Source organism: Peromyscus maniculatus, chromosome 13 (genome assembly GCF_049852395.1).
Source record: "Peromyscus maniculatus bairdii isolate BWxNUB_F1_BW_parent chromosome 13, HU_Pman_BW_mat_3.1, whole genome shotgun sequence".
NCBI lineage: Eukaryota > Metazoa > Chordata > Mammalia > Rodentia > Cricetidae > Peromyscus > Peromyscus maniculatus.
This window is the reverse complement of record NC_134864.1, coordinates 51662639-51690034: the sequence shown is the minus strand read 5'-3', so window position 1 is coordinate 51690034 and position 27396 is coordinate 51662639. Positions and strand designations below refer to the sequence as shown.

The 27396-nt window shown below is 44.9% G+C and overlaps 1 protein-coding gene across 1 annotated transcript in view; it reads left to right on the top strand.

Moving 5' to 3' along the window:
* Pard3b (par-3 family cell polarity regulator beta) overlaps window positions 1-27396 on the top strand; it is a 978380-nt gene that overhangs the window by 909222 nt on the left and 41762 nt on the right. Inside the window, exon 22 of the mRNA XM_006975013.4 lies at window positions 12362-12441. Within this exon, the coding sequence (XP_006975075.2) occupies window positions 12362-12441 (80 nt within the window). The remainder of the gene's footprint in view (window positions 1-12361; window positions 12442-27396) is intronic.

Here is a 27396-nt window from a genome sequence, read left to right as displayed (position 1 = left end):
ATGTGTGATGGGATTGAATCATTGAATGAGCAAGATCGAGTTGCAAAGCAAGTTACTATTGGTTAGTAAAGGTCTTGAATAGCAGGCCAACAGGTTGAAAATGTTATGATTAATTTTTTTAACTATCGACTTATATGTGTGTATTTGTATTTTGTTTTGTTTTGTTTTCTAGGTAGATTTTGACATAAGAACATCTATTTTCTGAATGCCTTCTGGGTAATTCTTCCTTCCACTTCATCCTATCTTCATTCATTTTCCTAGTACTTGAACTCATTGGATAGAGGTCAATCACAAAATAACTTGATTACTATAAATTTAGTGGAATATGACTGTCTGAGTCCAGCATTAGAGGTCAGATGGATATGACTTTATTAATTAAATAGATACTTTCTGAAACAGCCACTCAGAGCCATGGTACCATGCCCAGTGTATTCGGTAATTCACCCATTGGAAAAACTTGCTCCCCTGGCTTAAATTATTTGGATCTTATAGGAATCTTCTGTCACTTATATCAATTACATAATTAAGGTTCCTGGTAGTTTTAAGTAGTGCTCCAGAGCCAAGTTGATATCTGGATAAGAGTGTTGGCAGTTTGTTACTTTTAAATGGATATGAAAACAATGAGTCTGTGTAAACAAAACATGACACGGAACAGGGCTTGTGACATTAAAGCTCCCTTCAAAATGTGTCCTTCTCTCTGGGGGAGATGGCTCGGCGGGTCAAGGGCTTGCCACATAAGCAAAGGACCTGAGTTCAAATCCCCAGAACTCAGAGGAAGCTGGTGCGGCAGCACATGTCTGTAATCCTAGTGGCGCTCCAGTGGCAGTGTGAGAGGCAGGAACGGGATTCAGGCAAGCTTGCAGGCCAGCTAGCATGGCCTACGCAAGCCATGAAGAACAAACAGAAAGGCACTGTCTCAAAACAAGTTAACAGGCAAGAACTGATGTCTGAGGTTGTCCTCTGGCCTTTGCATGAATACCATGACAGGTACACACTCCTGTGTGCATACACACAAACACACATTCATGAGCCATGAGCACATATATATATATATATATATATATATATATATATATATGCACATCACATCCAAAGATAGAAAAACGTGTTGGAAATATTTTTTCTACTATTTAACAGGTTTTAGTTCATAACTAGTTGTTATAGGATCTATTAATCCAATCTGTTGAGTTCCTCTGAGGTCATGCTTGACATTTCTTTTTCATTAGCTCTGTAAGTAATAGCTCTTTAAAAAGTGGTATCTCAGGCCCTGAAAATGTAATGGTCCAAAAAGGAGGCATCATCCCAGCATACATGAAGCTTCCAGTATGAGGCCTTGTATGAATAGACCAATAACCACTTACGAATAATCTAAAGATATGTGTATAAACTAGGCTATTCTATAAAACATAGCACCTTACTAGAAATAGTTTATATTAAACCAAAAAAACAAGCATGTGCATACATGATTGCCTGCAGCCATGTACAATGAGTATTTTATGGCCACTGTTGTTTGTGATTATGGCTATGAAGATCATGATAAATCGGGTGCTTACAGATAGGCCCAACTTCAAATCTCCTTCCCATGGCTTCTTCCAAAGGTTCGCCGAGAAGGATCAAGTCTCTGGTCATAGTCCTTTATTTGGGAAAAGGAAAAATCTTTAAGTATGATACTCCCTGCCTAAAATAAGAGGCAGTGGAGAAATGCTGCCTTGGGAAGCAGACTCACCTCAGTTCAAAGCCCAGCTCTCTCACTGTCTGAGCCCAAGGCAAGTCCCTGAGTTGTTCTTTATGCTCAGCTCTTCGTGTGTGAATAAGGCAGAGGGGGAAATGCCAACTCTGACTGTAACTCGCCACCTAGACTGTAGATGTCCCATAGGGCCCTTTCTTTCTGTAGGGGGAAGTGACTAGAACTTGTCCTCTGACAAAAACAGAAAAGGTCAGCATTATGAAGAAAGAGCTGAACTTTTCACGTGTGTTTACATGTTTCAACTTTACAGGTGAAGGCTTATATGGACTATGCTAGAAGGTTTGATGAGTGAAAACCCTTTATCAGCTGAATCGAGTAATAGACACTCAGGGTAAATAATGTCACGTAATATTTGGACATATTTTGAGGGTCAGCTTCACTTCTCTTTGGATGAGTAAGGGGCCCATCACAGAATGCTGGAAAATGAAACCAGGAGAAACAGTGACCCACATCAAAGACCCAGTGTGAAACAACAGATAGGAAATAAATGTTGCACGGTAGTGTGTATATCCAGGCTGTTCCAGCTCCACCAACCCCCCCACACTGTGTCTGTAGAGGACACAGTACAGGTGAATGCTAGGTTTCTTTGGAAATGCTTATCTTCATACCTTTTCCCTGATCTTTTCATCAGGCTTCTGTCTTTTCTAGTATGAATTGATGTCTCAGCCAAGTGTTTCAATATCTCTATTTGTAGGCAGACAGATGGAGGAAAGGAAATGAGAAATAGTGTATGGCTCTTTAATTAAAGACACAGAGCCAGAATTTGCTCTTAAAGCTTTTGGCAAGGCACACACATACACACACACACACACACACACACACACACACAGAGGCATGCACACATGCATCACAGAGATGAAGCCAAATTTGTAAAATTGCATCCACAATCATGGTTTCTATGGAAACTGTATCTTATGCCCAGACACAAACAGAGCTGGCAGGAGATGTCTGATTTTATTTTCTGGGAAGACAATCATAGCAGAGATCGTTCAGGTTATTCAGGTGCCATGACCCAGGGTACACGCAGCTTGTACATGGATAGTGCTAATGTAAGATTTCATGCTTCAGTCTCAATGAGTAGTTTAGGGTTTCATAATACAGAACAGATTACAGATTATGTGGCTATCTTTGTCATTCGGTTGTGAAATCATAATTACCTATGTACAGTTACTGTGCTAACGAGGTGTGCATGGACAAGGTGTATATGGAAACTACACGCAACGGAACTTATACAAATGTTTACAAGCTAGAGGAGACTTCAAGAATTTCGTTTTTAACTTATGATGTTTTCAAGGAAAGAAAACGTGGGCACGGAATGGTTAAAAACTCACTCCAGCGTTATTTTTAAAATAGATTATTTGCCGTATTTTCTAACTAGCAGATGTTCTGTGCTAGTCTATAAGCTGAGTACCCAGTTATTTGACAAAATTACTGAAATCAAATTAGAGAAAACAAACACTTCAGAAATAATGGTTTGAACGAGTGTGTGTTCCTCTCTGGATCACGTATTTGTGAGTGTGTAGCCCAGGCATAACACACTTTCCATTGCCAAGGAGAAACTACTAAACAACCTGCTTTGGTTAGTGATTTTTGTTCCGAGTGTTACACTTAGTTCTCCTCTGATCGTGTAACATTTTAGCAAAGTGGCATTAGGCTAGTAAAGCTCAAAGCCAAGTCTCTAGCTTTTTCCAAGTTTTCATGCCGCCGATTCCTGTAAACATCTTCTAACCAAACCTGTAACTATGCAAGAGTCATAGAATTAAAGGAAATGTGTGACACTGCTCAGCTCTGTTTGTCACAATACCAACTTGAAATGAAAGGCATACTTCCTTAAATAACATCTGAATTTCCGTACTTCACATCTTAATCGTAGGATGTGTCTGGCAGTGGGAAACTCACTTTTTTGTAATGGCTCTAAGTAAGACATCTTCGTAAATGAGGATGTTATATATAGGTGAATACGCTACATTACAACTTTACGTGGTCTTTTCCATCACCGTGGCTTTTAAATTCCCTTGAGAAAAATTGGCTTAGGAGGCATCAATTACAATGTTGACAAAAAAAAAATGTGTCCTAACCTATAGAACTGGGATGCATTTTACACATCAGATCGTTTCCACTTCTCATCATCAGACATTTGCAGAAAATCCTGTGTGGCTTATGCCTTTGTTTTTTAATAAATTACTTAAGAAAATGTTAGTGAGGGCATTTCTATTTCCTAACACTAATCTGCAAATGGGGAGATGGGAAGAGCCAATGGCCTCTTTAGGATATTGCTTTATGAAATTGCTGATTCTAGCAATGCTGGGCCAGAAATACATATGAACTGAAGGAACCCAGAATGTAAGCAGCAAGCGCCTCGCTTTTGCAGAAGAGAGACTAATAGCTTTTTTAACCAAGGCCCTTAACGCTCCAGCCAGCAGCAGACACTGAGTGCGTGGAACTGGGAGGACTCCAGGGGACTAAAAGCTTCTTGATTAGGAGGTCTTCCTCCCAAGCCCTGTCATAGGCTGGTCCCAGGCTCTCCTAATCCTGCTAGAGAGAGCTACCACCTGCCAATGCACCAACATATGTGCTCTCCATGTTTTGAGTAAGCTTCCAGAAGTTTCACTTCCTGGGCTGGATCAGTCAAAGATAAATCTACCCTCTATCCAGGCGTGAGCTCTAACATTACACTGTTGTGTGAAAGGCTACGTTTCTGTTATGGCTTAAATCAAGATTGTTTTTATCAGGTTTATATTTAGGTCATTATATAAAAAAAAAAAAACCACTGCATGATCTCAAGTAAGATAAAGTGCTTAAAAAATTAATTGGATCAAAGCCACTGACCTTCTTTTTGTGTGTGTGATGAGGGAAATTTCCTTATAAGGAGTTCTTCAAGCAGGAATATTTCTGAGTCTTTTTAAGCAAAGAGCAAGCTGAGAAATGAGTTTATAAATGCCTGGGCCTGTTTTCTGTCCCCTCACTCCTTCCTCAAGTGGCCTCACTTCCTGAGGACTTAAGAACGTCTTAAACTTGGCGTCTCTTCATCAGTCCCTCTGGGTCATTTCCTACCCTCCACTTATGGCTGTTTCCAAGAATATTTGTGCCCGGTTCACTAATCTCTGTCACTACCGTTCTAATCATGGTATTAAAAACTGATCAAATTACAGGGGTAAAATAGACAAATTATGATTTATCTACATAATACAATATTATATATCCATTAAAATCCACATTTCTGAGATGTAGTCAATGTTCAGAAAAAGGCCAGTAATAAAGTCAGGAAAAAAATTCTATATAGCATTAAGTTTATGTATATATTTAGAAATGCTAACAGAGGCCATCTTTCGGTGATTTTCCATAATAACAAATTAAGGAGAAACAAAGTCAAATCTATTTTTTTTAAATAATGAAATACAAATTTAATTCCATCTTGTCTACTAACCAACATGTCTCAGAACAGAATTTTCTCAGTATTCAGGGTGTTACTCTACTTGGGAAATGGTAACAAATCCTTTTGTATTTGCAAGTATTAATCCTATTTTGTGGGAATGGCCGGATAAAACAACACAACCAGAAGTTGGTGGTTTATTGGGAAACTACAGGAACTGTCAACAGAGTCTGAATGCTGTTCCCTGTAAATCCACCCAACGCCCTCCATAACGCCCTTCATCATCTCATTGCCAATGCCAACATGTATTTTCTCAGACCCTCTCCTGGTCACTGTCTAAGTGCAAGATGAGTGTCGCCTCTAGTTAAGCAGGAATACATCTGGAGTCATAGTATGGAATTGCATACTCTGAGGACTCCCTAAGCCACACGTCAGTACAGAGCACTCGAAGAGAGCGGCTTCTGGAAGAAGCTTTGGGTTCTACAGAGTCATCTATGTCTGGAGCCACCGTGATTAGGAAGCTGCTCCCACCAGGTCCACCTCTCCTTTTTCCAGCGCCGAAGCCAGCTATTCAAAAGTACAGTCTATCCAGAAACTAGCTACAGTACGTCTGCTAAAAGCGCCCGAGGAAACTCGAGCATACCTTAAGGCATTCTTGCCAGAATAAACACTGAGGTATAGCCGCTGGTTTTATTGCATTCTTCAGATGTTAATGCCCCAAATTAAATCCCTGGCTGCAAGGAAATTCTAAGAAAGGTTTTGTGTGTGTGTGTGTGTGTGTGTGTGTGTGTGTGTGTGTTAGTTATTTTTTGCCTTTTTTATTTTATACTCTGTAAGAAGGGAGGGTTGGTGGGTTATTTTGGAGTTTGATTTGTTTTGAGACAGAGTCTCATACTGTAGCCCAAGCTAATGTGAAACTCATTATATCGTCCAGGCTGGCCTCAAACTCAGGGCAATCCTTCTGCCTCTGCCTCTAGAATGTTTCCTGGCTACTCTTTCAACACTGCTAGCTTTTCCCTTCTTTGTAGAATTCTTATCTCTTGATGGGTGTGACGGGGATAGATATGCACCAGGGTTGATGTGTGGATATTGGTATGGGTGCATATGTGCATGTGTGTGAGTACACATGCAGTTGTCTGTGGATGTGCAAATATAGAAGCCAAAGACCAGCAATCTCAGTAGCTCTCCATCTTATTTTTAAGGCAAGGTCTCTTAGTGAACCTGGTGCTCAGTGGCAGACTAGATTGGCTGTCCAGCAAGACCCGGGAATCCTCCTGTCTCTGTTTTCCCTGTGCCTGGATTACAGGCGCACACTGCTTCCTGGACTATTTATATGAGTGTTGGACATCAGATTCCAGTCCTCATGGTTGCAATGCAAGTATCTTCCCAAATGAGCTGTCTCCCCTCCCCTTTCTCTCTTGGTTTCTATGACATCACTCTCTACTGATTCCCTTCTGAAGTAACTACTTCTTAGATTCCTGGTTCAACCTCATTTGCCTGCCTCCTAATGAATGTTTCCATGAATTTTATTGACAGTCTTGTCTTTTCTTATTGCACATCCTTTCTTCTCTGTTCTTGTGACAAGGGCATTCTCGCCTGAGACGTCAAACCTGAGATACTAGATACTTCTCATTTCTACGTCTTTAGTCTAGACATCTCTTCTAAGTTGCAGCTGCCTATTAGGCCTTTCCCTCAAACGTCTCAAGTGTTTTAGTATGCCTAAATGTTCCTTACTCCCTAAAGTTTAATTCTGTTGTTCTTTTATCATATTGAATAAAAGTTACCAAACGATCATATCGCTAAAGCTGAAGACTTGGGCATTATTCCAGACAGATCCTTCCCTTTCCTCTACAGTCAGTTCTATCTACCCACCTTCTTAATTTCCTTATGTCACTTGTTTAATCCTTTGGAAAATCCCCTGGTTTAGACTCTTATCATCTCTGCTTCAGATGGCCACAGGAACCTCCCCACTATAACATAAGGAATCATAGGAACCATGGAGCTCCCTGGAGACAATATGGGAGAATATCTCAATGACCTAAGTGGTGATGTATTAGAAATAACACCAGAAGCACAACCCAGTGAAGGACATCAGGAAGCTGGACTCTGTTAAAATGAAACACTTCTGGTCTAGAAAAGACACTGTTGAGGCACTACAAAGACAAGCCACTGATAGTGGAGGATGTTTGCCAGAGACCCATCTGATAAATGGATGGCCATGCCAGATCTGCAAGCAAATTACTAAAACTCAGCAATACAGAATGAACCATTTAAAATGGCCCAAAGATGTTAACAGACATCTCACCAAAGATACACAAGTGGCAAACAATCTATGACATCATAAGTCATCAGGAATATGCAAGTTAAAATGAGATACCATCCTTGCCTGTTAGAATGGTCCAAGGCCAGAACACAGCACCACCAAAAGCTACTGAAAAAGCAGAGAACAGGAGCTCTACTTCTGGGAGCTGAAGGGAGCACATGATGGCACAGCTATGTGACAAGGCAGTTTGGCACTTTCTTGTAAAACTAAACATAGTCTTAACCATATGATCTGGCAGTTGCCCTCCTCAGTATTTACTGAAAGGCGTTGAAACTTCCGTCCATACAAAAACCTGCACACTCATGTTTACAGCAGCTTGGTTCGTAATTGGCGAAACTTGGAAGCAACCAAGGAGCCTTTCCTTAGATAGAACCAGAGAGAGGGAGATTATTCAGTGCTAAAACAAAATGAGCTATCAGACCACAACAACAGGGGGCCGGGGGGGGGGGGGGGACGTGAAGAAAACTTAAATGCAGATTACCAAGTAAAATAAACCAATCTGAAAGGGCTACATCATGTATGATTCCAACTATATGACATTCTGGAAGTTAAAACCATGAAGGCAAAAATTTGCATATTCCCAATGACATATGATTTCAATTTGCATATTCCCGATGACATATGATGTCATATACTTGTTGTCAGGAAAGATGGATGAACAGGCAGAGCACAAAGGATTTGAGGGCATTGAGGCTACATGTGTGACTGTGATGGCAGCTACATGTCACACAATCATCCAAACCCACACAGTGTACAATGGAGAACCCTGTGACCATGTAACCTGTAACCATGGTGTTAGGGTGGTCATGACTGTACCACTTTGGCTGGGGGTATGATAATGTCTGAGCAGAGATGTAGGGGAAATCTTCGAACCATCCTATTTGATATAAACCCAGATTTGTTCTATGAAGAGTCTATTAAGAGCATTGCAGGGGAGAGGGGTTGGCAAGATGCTCAGTGGGTCACTTCTACACACGTGGGGGACTGGAGTTTGGATCCTCTAGGAACAGGTCAAGTGGGGAGAGCCGCCCACACCTAAGCTCAGCACTCTGTATGCAGACACGGGGATCCCCAGAGAAAGATGCCAGTTAGACTCCCTGGATTGGTTCACTCTGTATTCAGGCAGTGAGAGACCTGGATCAATTATACAGTGGAGAGCAGTCAAGTAAGAAACCCAGTGTCAACCTCTGTGTTCAACATGCACATACCTGCACACGCACCTGTATACACGTGTACCCACATGCATATGCACATCACCTGTGCACACATGTGCACCCACATGCATATGCTATACACACATGTGCACCCACATGCATATGCACATCACCTGTACACACATGTGCACCCACATGTATGTGCGCGCGCACACACACACACACACACACATACACTAGTAATGCAGGAGCAAGGGAGATAACTCAGTAAGTAAAGTACTCGCAAGAGAGTCTAAATTAATTCCCAGAACCCATCTAAGAAGCCAGGTATGGCACACACTCGCCCCAGAGGCAGAAGGATCTCTGAGGGTCACTTGCCAGCTCATCTGGAGTCTACTTGACAAGATGCAGACCTTCAAGAGACCCTATGTTTAAGGGGGCCAGGGTGTCACACACACAAACCATAGCAGTGCCACAAAAACCACTCATGCTCACTGTGTAGCCGACCTAGCTCTGTTGGCAGGAAAAAGCACACTGGTTTTTACAGTTCTGTTTTGGCGTTACCCAGATCTTGCCATCCCTGAAAACAGCACTGCTGCCTAGCCTTCCTGCTCAGGATGCCTCCTATGGCTCCTCCTTCATTCTTCTCCCCAGAAAAGCTCCTCATTCATATTCAATTGTGGAGGAAGCCTCAACACTCCTCTGAAGCTGTCTTCAACTCTCCCAGGTGCTGCCCCCTTCCCCAGACTTCCATCCTAGCATGATGTCATCGAGCATAATCGTTTGCAGGTCTGCCTCCTCAAGAGCAAGCCTTTCTTCATCACTTGGAATCCTCCACCTCCTGTGTATTAGGATGCAGGAGGTGCTGGGTGATTGCTAACTGAGCGATTGCCTTGCAAGGCGCTGCTGCGGTGTGGGCAGAGAGGCACGCAGAGTGATACCCAGTTGGTGAGGAACAGAGTGATCTTTGATGTGCAAACATCCTGCCTGATTTTTGAAATCGGGCCCAAGGTCTGCCTCTTTCATGAGGCTTTTCTTAATACCTTCAGTTTCCATCTGTGCTACAAATGGTAGCACCCTGGATGGAAGGAACTCCAGCAGACATTTTCACTGCATTCCTAACGCTTGTTTTCCCAACAAGACAGAAAGTTCCTTGAGGATAAGGATTATGTTCCGTTTCCTTGAGTCTAGAATGCCTGTTAGATAGATAGCCCCCCAGAACTGCACCAGGCAAGGGGCAGCACCCCAAGTCACCTCATGAGGCCAGCCTGACTCTGGATGACTTTGCTAAAAGTATTACATCGGAGCTTTAAGGCTACAAGTAAAGGGTGATTTGTGAAGGTCTTGAGCTATGCTAGGATTCATAAGCATGGTGTTTTCCCAACAGCCATTATTAATATTCTTCAACACTAGTTTAACAAGAATTCTTCCTAAGGAAACCTAAAAACTAAACAAACCAGTTCTGGTAGTGTAGACCTAGAATCCAAGCACTCGTGAGTTTCATGAGTTCAAGGACAGCCTGGGCTACACACTGAGAATCTATCTCAAAGAGCACAATAAAACCCATGGACAGGAGTAACTGGGGACCACAATCCTACCTTTCACTTATTTCTCTGCTGTTCACACATCAGTAACCTATCTATCTGTCACCATCCTTGTCCCTGGTCTGTTAGGAAACTCAGTTGTACTGAGAATTCAATCTCTTCTTCTCAGCACTTAGTGGGTTATTTTAAGAAAGAGGAGGAAGCTGGGTGTCAGTGGCACATGCCTTTAATCCCAGCACTTGGGAGGAAGGGGCAGGCTGATCTCTGAGTTCGAGGCCAGCCTGGTCTACAGAGCAAGTTCCAGGAGAGCCAAAGCAGCATGTAGAAATCCTGTCTCCAATAATGAGGGAGAGAGAGAGAGAGAAGAGAGAGAGAGAGAGAGAGAGAGAGAGAGAGAGAGAGAGAGAGACACGAATGGAGGGAGGGAGGGAGGGAGGGAGGGAGGGAGGGAGGGAGGAAGGAAGGAAGGAAGGAAGGAAGGAAGGAAGGAAGGAAGGAAGGAAGGAAGGAAGGAAGGGGAAGAGAGAAAAGAAAGAAGGAGAAAGAAATAATGACATTGGGAAGGGGTCATGTTATGGGGGACACAAAGGGATCTGGAGGAGGGAAATGGGGTTGATTATGATTGTATGTATAAAAATCTTAAAGAAAAATAGCTTTCCACCTCTCTTCCATGTATTGCTAACATAAATCTGTGCAATAACTAGATGACGGAGTTTTACTCTGCCTGCCTGTGTAGATATGCTCTGGGGCATCTCTTCCCCCGAGTCCCCACCAGCAGCACATGCATGTATGCACACATCCTACCCAACATGCGATGGCAGAGATGAAGAGAGACCCAAGACTCTTGGCAAGAAAAAAAAAATGATTTCAGTTGCTAGATAGTCCTTAGTTTCTGCCACTGACCTTAACACTGCTGTTTCCTGTTTTCTAACAAACTCTCCTCCTCTCTACTCAATTATCATAGCAGCAGTTTCCAGTCTGCCCTTTCCAGGCCCACTGTATGAAGGCCACCCTAGTATAAAAGTGAGCACATTTAGTGGCCCGCAACAGCGTATGTGCTCACATGGATAAGCCACCAGCCACTTGGCAAGTGCTTTCCCTGGGCCTGTTGTGTGTCCATCCCGCTGACTGGTGTGATGGATACAGAAGGATGAGGTAGAAGGCCTTCCTCTTCAGCAAGCCAGTACACTCTGGGGAACCTTCTGGATCTAGTCACTTGAGGACCTCAGAGGCTGAGGGGAAAAGCTCCGAGAGGTGAAGAGGTAAACACAGGAAGCGACAACTCCCACAAAGACCGATGTTACAGGAAAACAATTCACAGCTTCCGAGTGGTTGTTCATAAGGGACAGAACCAGATGAAGGTCAGAGTGTCAGGGAAGGCTTTGTAGGCGCTGGGCAGTAAACATTTAGTTATCATCAATCCCTGTTAGTCCAGAAAGGCTCACATTGCTTTTAAAACTCACAGCCAAAGGGGGCATCAAGATGGCGCATGAGAACAGACAGGCTCTTACCACCAAGCCTGAGTTCAATCCCTGGAATCAGAGACAGAAGAGAATGAACTCCTGCAGTTTGTCCCCTGACCTCTATACATGCAGCAGGGCATGTGCAGACACACACAAACACATGCACACAGGATAATTGTGTTTTGTTTTTTAAGTTTAAACGGAGCCAAGAGGAGGGTGCCTCTGAGAATACAATGATTAAACGTGATATAGCACCTGAGATATGATCCTGGGGACAGAAATTACATCAAGTAAAAATGTGAATAAGCTGTGAAGCCTAGGTAACGGTGATATACCAATATCGATTCGTTAATTGTAAGAAATGTACCTTCCTAAAATAAGAGCGACCCAGGCGCAGGGTATGTGGGAGCTCACTATGCCTTTGGCTCAGTTTCTCTGTAATTCTAAATCCGTGCTAAAAAACTAATGTCAATTTGGCAACGGAGAGAGAACGCCCTATAGAGCGTTTCTGGCGATGGAAATAGGAAGGAGTTGACTTAACAGCGGCCCTTTTGGAAAGGAGTGACTGTTGTCCCGTGCGGCGTCTGTAGCTGGATCAGAGGGGTCTGTAGCCATGCCGGGTGCGAGCTCGCTTCCCCCAGGTTGAATTCTTGGCAGGCGGCCGCAGCATTTGTGCGCTGATTATGATTTTGAGATGCATTGTCAGTAACCAGGGTGTATAACGGAGCTTCAGCTCTAATTACTCTTCTCTCCACAGGTGTCTGGAAAGGGTCCAGATGGAAGCGCACACAGCCTCCGCTTTGAAGGGATGGAGAGGCAGTATGCATCCTTACCCAGGTAGGGTCTAGAGGGGTCTCCCATCCCCAGCTCCCCCACAAAGGAAGCGTTTAGAGATGTCTGTGTGAACTGGAAATTTGGCTTCGAGATGGGGAACATGTTAGAGTTTTGCCTTACTGCCGTCTGCTGTGGCCTCACCGCCATCCTCACAACTGTGCTAAGAATTGAAACACTTGTGGGGTATTTTTTTTAAGGGGAGAGAATAGTATATCACTGCAATCGAAGATGTCAGCAAGAATATTGGATCCTGGATGGAATGCCTAAGCCATGGCTATAAAAATGGTATTGAACATCCTGTACCAAGCTTAGAGACAATAACATGGGAAATCCTGTGTCCTAGAAGTTCCCCGAGAGAAAGGGCAGGCTGGCCTTAACCTTGGAGCTTCAGGTGGGTGTTAAAAAGAGGGAGAGAAACATAAGCCTGGAAGGTGTTTTTAGAATCTGCCTGTGTCCTTGAGGCAGTGAGCAAATATTGCTAAGAGGCCCAGACAAGTGGCAGAATACAAAGAACTTCGTGGGAAAAGTTTGCTTGGCCGAGCTGACCTAACTTGATCCCCGCGTGCTGTAACAAGACACCCCTGGAAAGGAGATACAGTTCACAGAGGTTGGGGCTGTTATCTGAGAGGCATCGATCCAGTCAATCGTACTGGTCTGCCATCAGGAGCCCATGACAAAAAAAGGAGACCTTTCCAAGACGACTTACAGCCCCCTTCCACGGGAGTCCGATAAGCTGAGAGTGTGAGAACTAGTGAGTCCAGAAAGAAACAGAGAAAGGTGAATGCCAGCCACCAGCCTGAAGTAACCGAGTATCACCTTAGAAAGGGCAGACGAGGCTTCGTTGTCATCAGAGCCGAGCCGCAGAGCTGTTGACGCAGAGACGCGGTTGCTGCTGAGTGACATGTGGGCTCTACTTCTGCGGGTGAAGCGACAAAAATAGTGTCCTGAATTTTCTATCAACCACAGCCTAGGTGACCATCTGCTCTTAGAAAAAGTATGTTAGGCCTGGACAGATGGCTCATCGTTTAAAGTGCTTGCCACACGGGCGTCACTCATGAGGACCAGAGTTCAGATCCCCCAGTACCGGGGTAAATGGCAGGTGGGTGTGGCGTCCCACCTGAAACTCCTGCACTCCAAAGGCAAAAGATGCCTAATTCAAGCTTGCTAGCTAGACCTGCTGTAACTGCAAGCTCTGGGTTCAGCTGAGATGCCTTAAAGAGGAAGATGGACTTCAAGGAAGAAAGACTCCTGATGTCAGCTTCAGGCTTCCACATGCACATGACCAGATGTGTGTGTACCCATACAAGTGTACTCACACACATGTGTGCACAAGTGTTCATGCCTGTACACACACACACACACACACAGAGGCACCACACATACATATGAAAAATATGTTGATTTTCAAAAACAATAAAGTCATATATTTACCAGGGTACTAATTTTTAACATTTTCCCTGGTAGGATACAGGAAGTACAGGCTTTAAAAGCTTTGATGCAGCTGTATTTTATATATCTCCCTGTTTCCTTTATATGTTATCATGTAAGGGTTGGTTTTTCTTTTTCTTTTTCTTTCTTTCCTCGGCTATGATTGGTTTCCTGCCCCTGTTTTTTCCCCTGGCTTAGCATTTTGTTTTCATTTTGAAAAATGGAGTCATTTCCAAACTTCATTTGAAATATTGAAATATAAGGTTTCCGGCTTTCCCTGTTGACGTCTATGGAGATTGTGGTTAAGGCAAAGAAAGGAGGAAATTCTTAGGGGAAGTGCGGAGAGGAGGGAAAAAATCATTTTAATGTCTTCCTGGCCAGCTTGCATCCTGGGTTTAGAAACTCCTCTTTTTTATGTAAATCAAAAACACAGAAATAACATTAAAAGTCCTATAAATCTCACTCATGTATTAATTCCCCTGTTCTAGTGGTCACCTACTGTGTAGGACCCCGAGGATATGGGCAGTGGACAAGGTCCGGGTCTGTCCTTGGGGATCCTCTTTGGTAATGGGGGCAGGCGGTAGGCATTTTCTCATAATGATGCAATCTCAGAGTAGTAGCTATTAAGACAAAGGCCTCTAGGTTTCCAACTCCTCTTTATTTCCCCTAATTAGCCCCGAAATGCCCAATCATGGCTGACTCCAAACAAGTCAGTTTAGGAATAAACACTGCTGAAGGAGTTTCGGGACAAAGACATTGTGTGGATGCTGTTTGTGGCGCAGGAGCTATCAACACAACGTACGAATTGGCAAAACCCCGCCAGCTCTGAGACATCAGTGTGGCTGAAAGGCAAGCATCTTAGAGCGAAAATAATGCTGGCACTGAGTCCCTTCCCACACACAATGGTAGCCCTGATTAGCTGCACGTGCCGTCGGACCACTAATGCTGCCTTGCAGACAGAAGTAGCCATGACGGAGCTCAGACAGGTCCGTGAGACACCAGGATTTCAGTGAGGAGCGCAAACCCAACTTTCCATTTGGGGAATCAGAAAAGAAAACACACAGTTCCCTCTGTGTGCTCTGTCGCTGGGGCCAACGTTCGCACCGTGAGAAGCAGAAACGGGGAGACACCCGCTCTGCTGGTGTCTGATCTGAGGTGTGCAGACCCAGTCCCGCTGAGAGTCCTAGTTTTCTCCATCCCTGCCCGGGGATTCTCCTGTCCTCTTAACTGAATCACACACCAGCTCCCTGCTCTCTCTCCCTTTGCCAGGAGTGAGGGACAAACATGTTTTAGACATGGTTTCTTTAGACACCAGCTCCTTATCGCAAAAGCAGGATAGTTTAAATACTTGTGGAATTAATTTTTTTAATCAAAGATAGGACTAGGTCTGTCTGTAGAAAGTCACCGGCCATCTTTAGAGAGAATTGAGTCCACCCCCTTGCTGACTTGGCTCCTAGCTTGTTCATTGAGATGTCAAAAGGAGCTTTAAAGGTAAAGTCAGTCACCTAGACTTCCATGTCAAATTTGGAAGCGTGAATAGAAAAATGCATCCTCATCTAGGCGCTCATCCCTAAGCCTTTGGGGAACTCCATCATCTCTAAAGCCCAAGCAGGCGGCTGTCACACCAAATGACACCACACAGAAATAAAGCAGAACCCTGGCTAGCCCTGGCAAAGACCGCTTCCTAGCGCTGGGTAGTTAGGAGCTTGCCTGCGGCTAAGGGCTAAGCAATGTTAAGTGTTATTGTTAAGCAATGTTAAATCTTCGGCCTCCAAAGGAAAATGACTTTATTTCTTTTCTCCTGAGGCTGCTGTGTCAGGAAAGCTGGGTCGGCTTGTAATACCACCTCATTAGCAAACCCCAGGCCTTGACTGGGGCCGGTCTTACCAGCCTATGCAATCCCCAATTTTCTTTGGTAGTAAACAATGAAATCAGCATCCCCCCCCCTCACCCCTTAGTCTTGCCTGACACAAATTATTGCTCACCTACTCACCGCAAGTGAGTGGCTGTTTTCTGGGCTGTTCTAATGAGTGAACACCAAGGTACATATATTCAATAAAAGCTTCTTTTCCACCCTAGCCGCCCAGCCCCTTCCAATTCTCTCAGCCTCCATTCGTATTTCATGGGCCCTTCAGCTGTGGGCTCCCTGATCACCCATCTCTGGTGCCTCCATCATTCACCTGACCCAGTCCTGGCCCCCTGGGATCCCATTATCCTAGTCTCTACGGGTGGCTCAGTACATCAACACATGATGTTGCTCCTCTAGGTCTGCAATCAAGTGTGAGGTCGTAAGGAATGAGCGAGACAGTAAGGCACACTGCTTCTCATCTGTGGTCCCCAGCGCATGGAAGGTGGCTGGAGAAACTCATAAAACCGTTTTTATCAGCTCCATTCCAAATTTCACATTACGCAGCACCAGCTGGGCCCCTGTTGCTGGCCAGCATTCCTTTTAATCATGTGAGCAACTCCCTGGACTCTCCCACAGTGGATGTTCAGACCCTGTTCTACCAAGATGACTAAACATTCCCAAGCCTAGTCTCCAGAGATGACCTCACTTCCTTTCCACTACGACCCCGAGGCATCTGACACTCGCCCCGCCCTCAACTTCAGCTCCCTGCAACTCAGCCTGCTGTCTTCTCCAATGCACGCTTCCCAAAGGATCCGAGGAGGGTCGAAGCTTGGAGCCAGGCCATGTGTGTAGCCCCAGCTTAGTCATTGACCACCTGTGTGGCCTTGGCCGGTGATCCAGCTGCTCTAGGCTCTGCTTCCTCATCTGCAAATTGGGGATGACATCAGGGTCTCCATCTACTGGTGGCGGCATAGGGATCAGATGCATGACAGTAATGCAATCAGTGAATATTTGAGGGATTTTTTTTTTAGCTCGTTTTTATTTGATCCTCGGGGATGAGATTTTTCCCTTGTATAGTGAAGCAAGCCCATTCTCGCTGGTGCCTCTGGGACCTGAGAACACCGACCTGCCTTCTCTGTACTGCATCTCTTTAAGCAGAACCCCTTCTGGCTTTCCTCCCCGTTGCCTGTTTTGGTAAATGCAGAGGCTCGCCAGCACAGCTTGCTGGATGTCCTCCCCCTCCACCCTATGGAAAGCGCAAGGTTAACACCTGCTAGGAGACGGGCTGAGGGTCCTAATGCAGAAAGCACTGGTTGACCCTGGGGGAAATCCCAGGTGTCCCAACAATGGAGAGCGAGATAGCCCAGCAAACGAATATGATTTGAGTGGCAAGCTGTGCTAACAGCCAGGCTAGGAGACAATGTTTGCCATTGCTAGGGGATCCATCTAGCAGATCCACAGTGTTGACTTGGGTCTAAACAAGAGGACAGGGCTTCTGTCCAGCAAGATATAAGGACAGGCCTAGGATTTACCCAGGGTAGAAGGCTAAGAATGCCATTCTAGCTGCTGGAGCCGACAATGTAAAAGCAGCACCCCTTTCCTCCCTGGGAGGAGCCCCAAATAGATCTGGGCACTGTTAGCTCAGGACAAGAGTGACAACCATGATGCTCTAGGGCACGAGCTAGGGAGGATGGGACTGTCTCCCCAAACCTGGCTTTTCTCCTCAACCTTCCTGCCTCATAGAGTGTCCACATTTCCCAGGGAAAGGTGACCTAGAAATGTTGACTGTATTCCTACAGGACACTGCAGCCTCCCACCTCAGGCTGTTGACCGTACCCTGGTACTTGCACCTGATTCCACCTCCCGCAGTTTCCTGGGTGTAAATTATCACCTGTATCTTCAAGGATTCAGTTCTGATCGTTGCAATGAAGGACCCAGTGGAATGGCTAGCCTCCACACCTCTCTCTTGCTGAGATACCATTCACAACTATCTGTCTCACACATCTACCTTTCCAGCTCCCCCATGCCAAATATAAGTCCTCTCTCTGGGTCTCTATCTGTCTATCTGTCTATTTATCATCGGTCTCTCTGTCCCTCTCTCTCTCCCCCCTCCCTTTATCTTCCATAACATTTGTTCCAGTCCTCTACAGTACCACTCTGAGTTACATAGTTCTCCACTGCTGTTCTACTCTCATTGGCCTAAAATTCCTAGAAGTGAGAAACTTTGCCTTATACTCACGATTATTTACACCCATCACTAGATGCAGGACCACACACATATAGTGGGCTCTTAATTCATTGGTATAAAGATGAGCACACATTTGTTTTCATTCAAGTAATTTAGGGGAGAGAAATTCTCCAGAGCTTTCTCGACAGTCTGTCTTAAGACTGTTTTCCAATATAGTAAAGATTTCTCCATGAGAACGTCTCTTTTCCCTGGAATCAATACAAGTCCAGACTTCTAAACAGTTAACCCTTCATAGCCTTTCCTGTGTGCCAGGTACCTCTCTAAGCACTTTGCATGTATTGACTGACTTAATCCTCGCAATACCCCTTTGACTCAATAGCAGCCCTGCTCTTATCACCTGGTCATGGGCAAGGGCTCTGGGTTAAAGAAAGGAAATTGCCCACCCTAGTTCAACAAGGAAGTAACGGAGATGGGACTTGAACCTAAGCCATGTGCCTGCCAGTCTGCAGAGTTAACCACTGTAGCTCACTTTTCCTGGCTGTGATACTCCCTTACATCATTTTATCATCGGTTTCTCCCCCTCGCTAAACTATAAGTGCCTTTGAGGACAGGGACTGTGTCTTATTCATCTTTGTATATGACACAGAACATTACTAATATCCAAGTTAAGTAATGCCTTTCAACCATCTCTGTACTACTGTCGTAAAATCAATCCCTTCCTCCTTCCCGTGGGCCCTTCATTTGAAATATGAACAGTTTAATGTGTAATTGCCAGATGAACATTAAGCAATATACTTTGCCTACCAAAAAGAGACTCCTGTTTTGTTAGAACGCTCCTGAGACTTGAAATAGCAGCGTCTGCAAATTGGTACTTTGGTTCTTCAAGATTAAGAATAATATCTTCTCAAAAGGAAAAAGATTATACAAACTCTTTCAGCAGAACACTGTGCAGAAGACTCTCAAGGAGAAAAAGAACCCTTTCCCAGGACCAATGAACCACTGCTCCAGCCACATGTGGCTCCTAGTCCTGATCTTGCACTAGCCCGTACCACATCCGTTATTTGGGAGGAAAATGCATCTCTGAACGTCTCACACAGCTTTCAGCTGGGCTGTGTGATGAGAGCTGATTTTGGATCGAATGGGCCACTTTCGAAGGAGCAAACAGCTTATGCTTTCCTCCTGCGACCCCAAAATAAATTCGCCTCTAAGTATGTTCCCAATGTTTTCAAATTGGGTAAGGTTAGATCCCAATCAGAAGAACCGCCATAGGAACATATCCTACCGTCATACTCCAGTCTGTTCGTTTAGTTGATTGCGGCTTTCTTGCCTGTGTTGCCCGTCTCTATCTTCAGAAAGACCCCAACCCCAAGGTCATGGCTAGCTGTGAAGCCCTCTGTTCACTGTATCCTATCATTCCCAGCAGCACTTTATCTGGGCAGCGCCTAGGACCCTCCCGCCATTTCCTTCCATACTAAAAGGCTTCCCTTACAGATTTCTCTGTCTTCTTCTCCAGCTGGCTTCTGCTCTGCTCAGCACTGTTGAACTCTCTTTGCCAACCTGACATCATCAATAACACTTGCTATATAGATAGATCGTGGTGACATTCCGGTTCTGCAGGTATCTCCACCAACACCACACCAAGGGTCTTTGGCTAGAGATAGTTTAGCTCAATAGTTCAATAAAAACTTGAGCACTCAGAACACCGGGTATATGTGGGAGGTGGGGTTGGTCATCTGGGTCTCCAAGCCGCATAACTGGCTACTCTCTGCCACAGGCCAGCTTGTCTAAAAACATGCTGTATGGGCAGATATGGACTGCTCCTAGCAGTCGTGACAGCAGGCGGGACGTTCTGCCAGAATCTGAGACCCATTCAGCTGAAATACTCCTTCCCTAAAGGCCTTAATCAGACACTGTGAATCATGGCCCATCTCTTGACACCTTTCTCATGGGGTGACTTTATCTGAAGGAACTTCCTTACCACCAGAGGCCTTCTGGGCCGTGACTGAGGCCACTAGTCTGTCTGCAAGAATGCTAAGAGGCCACAAAACCTGCATAGATGGAATCTTGCACAACTGTCTTTGACAGGGTTCAATGCCTTTTGAAAATCAGTTGTACACCCTCCTACACCCCCAGTGACACCCTCCTACACCCCCCCAGTGACACCCTCCTACAGCCCCCCCAATGACACCCTCCTACACCTCCAGTGACACCCTCCTACACCCCCAGTGACACCCTCCTACACCCCCCAGTGACACCCTCCAACATCCCCCAGTGACACCCTTCTACACCCCCAGTGACACCCTCCTACACCCCCCAGTGACACCCTCCAACATCCCCCAGTGACACCCTCCTACACCCCCCAGTGACACCCTCCTACACCCCCAGTGACACCCTCCTACACACCCAGTGACACCCTCCTACACCCCCAGTGACACCCTCCTACACCCCCATGACACCCTCCTACACCCCCAGTGACACCCTCCTACACCCCCCAGGGACACCCTCCTATACACCCCCAGGAACACCCTCCTACACACCCAGTGACACCCTCCTACACCCCCAGTGACACCCTCCTACACCCCCAGTGACACCCTCCTACACCCCCAGTGACACCCTCCTACACCCCCAGTGACATCCTCCTACACCCCCCCCCAGCCTGATCTTTCTCATCCTTTCTCCCCAAGTTCACTGTTTTGAAAATCTGGTCTTTGGGCTCCCTCCCTAGTGGAGTGAACTGCCTGTTGGAACGACCTCTGACATTTCCTCGGTTTTAATGCTGAGGACAAAAAATGATGAATTAGCAGCAATTTAATTCTTTGTGAGATGACTGTGTGCCCAATGTCAACTCAAACTTCCTGAAAATGCAAAAAGCCCTAGCATGGAATGTCGCTTTAAGGTGCCAAACAGCTGAGGTCAAGGGTTAATGCTACTACCATATCATTTTTATGTCACTTAGTTCCTCAGATAAAAGTCCATTTTAATCAAACTTTTCATCATTTCCTCATAGGCAATATATCCTTGATGCCAGTTAGAGTATTTGATATTAATTATTCAGTTGAAGGCCTCCATTATGAGTTTAGTTGGAATATTTGTGATTTAAAATGTGTTAAGACCCATTACAGTACTGATGTCCCCAAAGTAATTTTAACTGAATCTTGATGGGCCATATATTAAATTCCATACTTTTTTTTTTAACTTTTTGACTCATTTTCCATAGCAAATTCTAAACTGTTGCATATTTGTTGGCTAAATACTCTTTGTAGGGGAAGAGTATGTGCCTGCAATTTCCAGAGTGCCAAATCTGACATTACCTTGGACTTGAAATATGCTAAGTTGGGTTAGCACGTCCATGTTTCCCCCTTTGCGTGTACTTAAAGGAGTGTTAGCATTTACTTCCCACTTCTCCAGCCAAGAGTAAAGAAGGTTGTTTTGTGCATAGGCATCTGCTTAGTTTAGACTGTTGCTCTCTCATTTCTCATATTCCTTGGTAACTCTTGATGTTTTCCTATTTTATTACCATCCCACCATCTGCCTCCAGAAGCTTGTCGCCCTGGAATTATGGTGGCGGTTTTCTTAACAGTACTGCACTGTTCTGCACAATGTGTGTGATCCCGTTCTGCACCCGCCTCCTCCTTGGGTCTTATAGACTGCCAGCTGTTTGCTACTGTCCCTTGGCTCCAGTTCCTGGGTTTGCTTTGTACAGGAATCCTTGTATTAACTTACTAGGTGCGGGTCATTAATTCATCCTTGAATCTGATACAAGTATTTTTGCTGTCTGTGCCATTTCATTATTTCAGATGACACAACATAACTACAACGTGTAAGCATCCTGGATAAAACATTTGTGCCTAATCAAATGTGTGAATGTGTTGTATTCTATAGGAATCATTAACAGTAAAAACACTAAATGTATTTTTCTTCTTTATATACCAATATCCACACGAAATTATTTCAAAGATACTATGTCTATTCTTGAGCTAGTCAATGGTATTTTAAAAAGAAAATCAAGCCATGAACAATTGAGGGTGGGGTGGGGGCAGGTTTGTAAAATGCTTCAAGGACTAGTAATACTAGTCATCAGTGTATTTTCATATGCATGATCTTCCATCCTCCCCAGCTAGCTGGGTATTGGACATTATGATGCTCTTTTAGTTAACAAAGTCTTCAAACTGGAAAAAGCAGGACCAGAAACTCAGCTGTAGCAGAATATTATTTTAATGTGTGTTACTTTTGTTTATGTTGCATTTGTTTAACTCTGTGAAGCTGTGTTACTGTGCCTGTCTAAAATATCTGATGGTCTAATAAAGAGCTGAATGGCCAGTAGCGAGGCAGGAGAGAGAAATAGGTGGGGCTGGAAGGAGGAGAGAATAGATAGAAGGAGAAATCTGGGAGAAAAAGGAAGGAGTAAGAGGAGGAGGAGGAGGACTCCAGGGGCCAGCCATGCAGCTACACAGCAAGCCACGGACTGAGAGTAAGATTTAGAGAAGAGAACAGGAAAAGCCCAGAGGCAAAAGGTAGATGGGATAATTTAAAGTTAAGGAAACCTGGCAAGAAACAAGCCAAGCTAAGGCCAGGCATTCATAATTAAGAATAAGCCTCCGTGTGTAAAGTATTTGGGAGCTGGGTGGCAGGCCCCCAAAAAGAGAAGAAAAAACAATCAACATTTAGCTTTTTCTGCTTTCCAGAGCTTTTTTCATTTCTTTTTACTATACCACTAACTCGACTCTCAGTTGGTTGGAATATCATGCCTTCTTTTTTTTTTTTTCTTTGTATAGCTTGTTTATAGAATGGAAGATATCTTAGGTCATTTTAAAAAAGGAATCCATGAGTTGGGGTGTAGCTGAGTGTTAGAGTACCTGCCCAGCATACTTGAGGCCATGAGTTGAAACCACAGCACAGCTCCCTGCACCAAATTACATTCACATTCATTTTAACATCTTTCCAAAGAAAATGGAAAATGCTGAAACCTGCAGGCTAAGAGAAGCTAACAAAATATAAGACAAACAGAGAATCTATGAGGAGGAAAAAAGGATGTTTAGACCCTGGATAACATAACTTTTATTCTTATATCACTATGATAATCTTTCCCCAAGTAAAATCATTCAACCATCTTTTCCTTATGAACCATTAAATTGTTCCTATTGGCAGCAGAGATCGGGAAGTGGAGAGCTCTGGCTGTACAGAATGTAAGTGCTCTGTACCCATGTGCCAGGACAGGGTTCCCACACCCCAGTTTTCACTTTGCAATACTCTTTTACATGGGGACTTATACTGGAACGTGAGGGAAGGAGCCAGTATCTGATGCACATCTATTATGTTCTAACCAACTAAAAGCTATGGGGAGGGGGTTGCTTCATCCATGTCCTGTAATATCTTGATGTTTAGATGAATGAAAAAACACTTGGGGGTGCAGAGTAATATGGTCAAGACTGTGGGTCTTGTCAGTCTTCTTCTTTTTACCTCTGAGATCTCTGGTCTCTGCACTATGTCAAGGTGTCCTGTTCCAGCCTTACTGAAAACAGTCTGGAGAGAGGCATTCCATAGCCATCCATAATGAGGCAGCCCTCCTGGTCCTGAGTCTGTCCTAAACTAGCACAATAAATAACTTGGGGACATTAATAGGAACAAGACCCTGGTAGGTATTCAAGATTACTACAAGCAGACTCCATGAACCATGGAACCCCTTTAGCATACATGGTTAAACACCCACCTCTTCCCACTGAATTACCTTTGTAACGGTGCACTTTTTTAAAGACTGCTTCCCTGTTATGCAAAGTGGTTGAAAGTGTGCGACATAAGTTGGTTCTACTCAGCAACTCTTTTGGCTGAGAGAGAATTCTTGATCCTTTTAAGGTATGGTTCTAGTAGATCCTTGAGGGGACATGGCCAAGAAGCCAGTACCAGATCGCGGTGGGAGATTTGCTTCAACTGACTCTGTTACTTCAAATACTGGGAAGGGGAATTGGCAGTGGATTACCATGGCAGTGCCACTTGAGCCCATCTGTGCCCTTGTTCTCATGTGGCACAGGCCCCACGGCCTCAGTCATTATGCTGAGAACACCTTGGTCCAACTCCATCATTTCCAGCAAGGGCAAACATTTGTAGTACAAATGGGAAAGGGGTTGGTACAAAAAGAGCAGCTTCCAGAATGTGCTCTGGCTTCTATTCCAAGTCTTCAATTAAGCCTAGACAGAAGTGGCTCGGGCTTGTCCCAACAGAGCATTGTCCTGTGCCACAATTAGTACAACTGACCCTTGTGGTTGAACGTAGAAAGACATGTTAAGTAGGTGGGGACCTGGCAATTCTCATTGGCCATGCTCCACCAACAGGATACTCTGAGACATCATTAGTCCCCTTCAAAACTGGCCGATGCTTGGAAGGAGACAGGGTGGTGACTGCTCAGATAAGGCTTCTGCCTGCTAATTGCCTACATGTAGAGGAAGCAAATGCAGACCCACATCCCTAAATGATAGCGTCTGACAGCCTGGTTTTTACCAGAAACTAGAAGGAGCTGTAATTGTTCTAGCGGGAGTCTGAGATGGAAACTAAGCACGTTGAGCTATTTTGAGAAGGTATTTGCTGCAATGAAGTCCTTTTCCTGGAAGCATTCATGTAAATCCAGGATGGAGTCTGTATCAAGCCTCTCAGACATTTCCAGTGGTACGTTGGTGCCTTTGATGACTTATGCTGAACGATCTGGACTGTGGGACAACCCGTACTGCACTGCTAACATCAAAATGAAGTCCATGTATAAGACAGAGCTTGTAGCCAGCATGTTATATGAGTAACTTCCGGATGTGCTGTCTGTGCTGGGGCTGAGCACTGTGATGACTGCCTGCTGTGGGCCGGTTACAGACCAGTCACTCATGTCCACCCTTTATCAACAGCTTGGATGTCTCTGTCCTTGTGATCTCTCCTTTCATCTCTAATTACAGTGATAATAATAATGATGATGATAATAACAATAATAATAAACAGTAAGTCACTGGGACTATCTGCAGTTTTATCAGCCTACATAGATGAGTTTGCAAAGTGCTGACCTCTCCTTATTCCATCATTCATCAGCTGTCACTGACTACTCGCTAAGTTCCACAAGCCCTGAGAGGACCACAATGAGCTCAGAAGGGCACGGTTCCTCTTCTATAGTATTTATATTCAAGTGGAGAAGAAAGTAACTAATCAATAATAAATAAATAGAAAATCGCCACACTGCCCAGCACCAATGAAAGGATAGATGTATTATTCAAAAAATATAATGTGAATTTGGACCAATTCAAGGGCGGGACTTAGACATGTGTTATGTTCTGAAGGAGGTTAAGGAGAAGAAATAGAACATGGAAGGCCATGACAACGTATGTTGCAGCCTTGTGGTAGGAGAAGGCTTGACAGAGGCTGAGAGAGAGAGAGAGAGCGCTGTGTGGCTGGAAGAGAGGTGTTGAGAACTTAGCGGGGGAGGCAGAAGTCAGATCATCCGTGGGCAAGTGAGCGCTGTGTATATTTACTCAAAGATTAATTAGAAGCCTCGGCCGAGCTTTAAGTCATGGGAGGATGGAGTCAGACATTGCTCTGAAATCTTGTCCAGCTGCAGGGTGAGAAGAGTTTAGAGCAAGCTGGGGTGGATGCCGGGCAGTTGGAAGGGATGGATAGCCGTTCACAGGAGAGATGCTTGTGGTACACACCAGGATGCTGGTGCTGATCGCAGAAATGCAGGAGGGCGGTGTGGAAACACTGACAGTGCAAGATGATGGATTGCCTGGGGGGGGAGGGAGTAAGTGTATCCAGGTGTCAAGAGCAGATCGACACACAACTGCTGGATATTAGTGCCACCCCTGAGAGGAAAGGCACTGAGAGAGGATGGGGCTGTGGAAGATCCTGAGTGTGGCTTGGTAGGTTTGAAGGGTCTTCCATCCCTTCCTATGCTGGAGACAGGGCTTTGAATGGATAGGAAGTGCAATGGCTGACCAAGGATGCTACCCAATGTATATTCATGAAAACTGAATCAAATTCCCCAGGGCATACCAGAAAAGGATAATATGATGAAGTGCAGAATCTCATATTCAGAATGCAGAAAGAGAGGCAGGTCGATGGTGTGGATCCCAGAGGCCTGGGCACGAGCCTGTGCCTATGACATGTCGTCACTGTGGACAGAAAGGCTTATGTTTCACTGTCTCTGTAACTTCGTTCTGGAAATAATATTTTTCTCAAGTAGGAAGAATTGAGGACTTGATGTCGTCTGGCATTCTGTGACTAAGCATAGCTCTGACCCCATGTGGCCGAATCATGAGGGGAAGAGGGAAGAGTGGCGGTTATCTGGCCAGCTGTACTGTGTTTGTGGACCTGAAGGTCCTTTTTCTAAAGAGCTGTGTACTGAAGTGTGCGTGCATGCGTGAATGAAGAGGCACGAGTGTTCAATTCACTCTCAAGTGGTTCGGGAAAATAGTGTTACATCTATAGACTAAATGTATATGCAACGTCAAGTGTGTGTAGAGGAGAGGAAAGAGGAGGATGGGGAAGAAGGGAAAGGAATGGAGAGAAAGAAAGCATGATAAAGTGGGGGGCAAAATGCAAACCGTTGGTTTGAAGAAAGGATGCGGAGGTCCTTTGTACTGCTGTAATAGTTACAAGAAGTGGACGTTCGCAAAGGTTCCCAGAGCCCATTCAGAAGTAAACACGGTCTCATTCCGATGTGCTAAGCTGGGTTTCCATCCGAAAGTAGACTCTGCCCGGGCAGCAACGGCGCACGCCTTGAATCCCAGCACTCGGGAGGCAGAGCCACTCAGATCTCTGTGAGTTCGAGGCCAGCCTGGGCTACAGAGTGAGATCCAGGACAGGCACCAAAATGACATAGAGAAACCCTGTCTCAAAAAAAGCAACCCCCCCCCCAAAAAAAAAGTAGACTCTGAGACAGAGATCTTAGTTTGAAGTGAGCCCAGCAAGCAGCCAACACAGGGAGAAAGGGGAGAGAGCCCTTGAGGACGGTCGTCACTTTTTCAGGGCCTTCTGGGGCAAGATAGCCATCTCACCTGACAGGCAAGAATGTTGAAGTATTTATCTTTTGAGTTCCGTTAGTCATTGCCAAAGGGACTTTCAAGAGGTGCCAACTCCCCGATCCCCTCTGCCCACCCACTGCGCCTCATGCTTGGAATAGTATCTCCAGACATAAGTGCTGAGGTAAAGGAGGGGCAGAGCCCTGCTGCCTCAGAGAGCGAGCCTTAGGTCCCAGAGTCAGCCGCCATCTGATGGCCTCCCAGGAAGGAAAATACATAGTTATGAAGTAGCTGCAGACTGCTCGAATATCTTCAGGTTTTTTTTTCCTGAGGTCTCTATGGATTGGTGGTACCCTATGTGCGACACACTGAATCCCAATTTCATCAACAGAGCATGGGGGGGGGCAGTCCTGGATGATAGAATTGCTGAGTTCTCTTTGCTTCGCTCAAATAAACACTTCATCAGAAGGAAGTAAGGTCTTTGGCAAGTTCATTTTCTATTAAGT